This window comes from Mesitornis unicolor, unplaced genomic scaffold (genome assembly GCF_000695765.1).
Source record: "Mesitornis unicolor isolate BGI_N332 unplaced genomic scaffold, ASM69576v1 scaffold36216, whole genome shotgun sequence".
Taxonomy (NCBI): Eukaryota; Metazoa; Chordata; class Aves; order Mesitornithiformes; family Mesitornithidae; genus Mesitornis; species Mesitornis unicolor.
In genome coordinates this window covers 522-3009 of record NW_010189522.1, presented here as the reverse complement: position 1 = coordinate 3009, position 2488 = coordinate 522, and the positions used below count along the sequence as shown (strand labels likewise).

Here is a 2488-nt window from a genome sequence, read left to right as displayed (position 1 = left end):
GTGTGCGAGTGAGGTCTGTCCCCTCTGTGTCTCCCTGGGAATGGCACTGGAGGGGCTCAGGTGAGGTCAAAAAAGGGTTTTTTATCTTGGGGTGCATTGCACCAAACAGCCCAAAGTCCAGGGACCTGCAAAACCTGCATCCCACACGCTGCCTGGATGGGGATGTCTCCGTGGCAGGTGCCCCAACCTTCCTCATGGACTGCAGGGATCAGGACCCCAGGGATCCCCCGTGATCCTTGTGTCCCCCAGGACAAGCAGCACCCAGGTGCTGCTGCCCCCACCCGGGCACCCAGCGGTGGTGGCCAGATCCCAGCTCCAGCCTCTTCAGTTCCCCAGGGCCAGTTTGACAGGGGAGGTGACGAAGTGCAGGAGGGGCCAGGCGCGCAGTGGCGGGGGACGGCGCCTACCTGAAGTGGAGAGAAATGGAGGGTGCAAGTGAAGAAAGATGGAGCGTCGCGGGCTAAGAGTTAAGAGCATCGATACCTGCGGGAGTGAGCACAAGGGCCTGGAGGACGTCGGAGAGGGAGACGATGCCCCGCGGGTACTGGTTCTCATCCACCAGAACCAGGCGATGGACCTGTGGGCGCAGGCAGAGCATCTCAGGCAGGTTGGGCAGCGGGCAGGGGGAGGTGGCGCTGGCACGTGGTGTCACAGCCGCTCACCTGCTCCTTGGCAAAGCGGTCAATGATGTCCTCCATGGTTTCGTGGGGGTAGCAGGTGAGGACCCCCTCCAGGCAGACAGTGCGCTGCCGCAGCGCCTCCCGCACGCTGATGTCCAGGTTGTTGTAGGTCTTCTGGGCTGCCAGGTGCTGCAGGAGAGGTGGCCCCGCTCAGCACCTCAATGTGTCCTCGCATCCCACTGTACTGGCACTGAGGGGGACACCAAGCCCTGGGGATGCACAGGGCAGATCTGCACCAGGACATGCATTGGTGCACATGGGACGGGTTTGCACGGACACACGTGAGCACCCCACCAGTGCTGTGTGAGAGGCTGCGCTCCTGCCCAGGCATGCAAACACACAGGTACTCACAATGACGTCGAACCGGGAGTAGAGGCCAACCACTTGCCCTGCAAGGAGAGACAGCACAGGCGCTGGGTAGGGGGCCCTGGACACCTCCCACCATTCCCCCTCTGCACCCCAAAGTAGGGGGTTGCACGGGCATGAGGCCAAAGCTGTCGGCAGAGGTGGGGTCCCCTCCCCACGTACCAGCATCGTTGATGACGGGCAGAGCAGAGACGCGGCGGTCCACAAAGATCTCCAGGGCAGTGTAGATGGGGGCAGACTCAGGCACAACGGCTACATCGCGGAATGTGCCAATGCACAGCTCCTGCACCGTTTTCTTCAGGAAGCGAGGCTTGGGGATGGTGGAGCCCTGCGGTGGCGCAGGGCAGGGCTGGGCTGGCACCTACATGTGCCCCAACACCCTTGCTTGTGCCCCTACACCCCCGCTCTGTGTGTGTACACGGAGCCCCGCTACTCACGAAGATGTGGAGGAACTTGAGGATGCGCTTGTGTGTCAGGATGTGCAGGACGTTGCCCGAGATGGGCTCAATGACAGGCAGGCGGTGGATCTTGTGCTTGATCAGGGAGTAGACGGCATCAAAGAGGCTGCGGGTGACAGGTACACCACAGAAGGGACAGGGCTGCATCCCAGGCACATCCCCCATGGGACATGCTCTCCTCCAGCAGGCAGGCACTCACCTATTACTTGGGGAGATGTAGACCAGTGGCTTGAAGGAGCCCTGCAGGTATACCTCTGCCAAAGGAGAGAGGTGGGAGAGGGGGTCCTCCAGAAACCCCACGCAGCCCTACACCCCAAAGCCCACCTCTAAGCCTAGCACATCCCCAGCCCAGCCACCCTGCCTGCTTTTTACCTCTCCAGGTCTCAATCTTGTGCTCCTCCACCTCGTAGATTTGAACCTGAGGGCAGGGAGATGCCTTGGCCATGGTGGCCTCACAGGGGACTGAGGGGACTCTGGGCCACCGTCCCCTTCCCATGGCATCCCACCCCATTGTCCTAAGCACAGTGATCACACCTTGGGTGCCCAGCAGAGGGGCACTAAGCGGATGCTGGGCTGGCCCAGAGCATCCCCTGGTCACGGTCTAGTGATGAAAAGGGAAGCAGGAGAGGGAAGAGGGGACCAGGAGAGGTAGGGACAGCCCCTTCCTGCCCTATGCTCAGCCCAACCCCCATGCCCACACCACCACACTCACCAGGGGCGAGCGGTAGTAGCGGTGGAGGATGTTGATGAAGTCAGTGATGGTGAGCATCCCTGCGGAGACACCTGGGGCTGGCAGCACTGCCCGCACCCCTCACTGCCAGGCAGGGAAAGGGGCCAGGCGGTGCTGCTGGCACTCACCCACAAAGCTCTGCGTCTTGCTGTCCCAGAGCGGGGCGGCACGCACCCCATTGGCCACCAGTGCCAAGAAGGCTTTCTTGATCTGCTGGCAGTATGGAGCGGAAGTCAGAGGGTCCCCAAGCCTGC

General features: G+C 62.1%; 1 protein-coding gene across 1 annotated transcript in view; it reads right to left on the bottom strand.

Annotated features, from left to right (window-relative positions):
* Window positions 1-460: 460 nt before the first annotated feature.
* The window catches only part of LOC104541944 (5'-AMP-activated protein kinase subunit gamma-3-like), a 2273-nt gene continuing 245 nt past the window's right edge, over window positions 461-2488 (bottom strand). Inside the window, exons 2-10 of the mRNA XM_010186111.1 lie at window positions 2363-2444; window positions 2217-2275; window positions 1877-1922; window positions 1704-1758; window positions 1484-1610; window positions 1209-1374; window positions 1032-1069; window positions 663-809; window positions 461-577 (exon numbers count right to left, since the gene is read on the bottom strand). Of these exons, the coding sequence (XP_010184413.1) occupies window positions 461-577; window positions 663-809; window positions 1032-1069; window positions 1209-1374; window positions 1484-1610; window positions 1704-1758; window positions 1877-1922; window positions 2217-2275; window positions 2363-2444 (837 nt within the window). The remainder of the gene's footprint in view (window positions 578-662; window positions 810-1031; window positions 1070-1208; window positions 1375-1483; window positions 1611-1703; window positions 1759-1876; window positions 1923-2216; window positions 2276-2362; window positions 2445-2488) is intronic.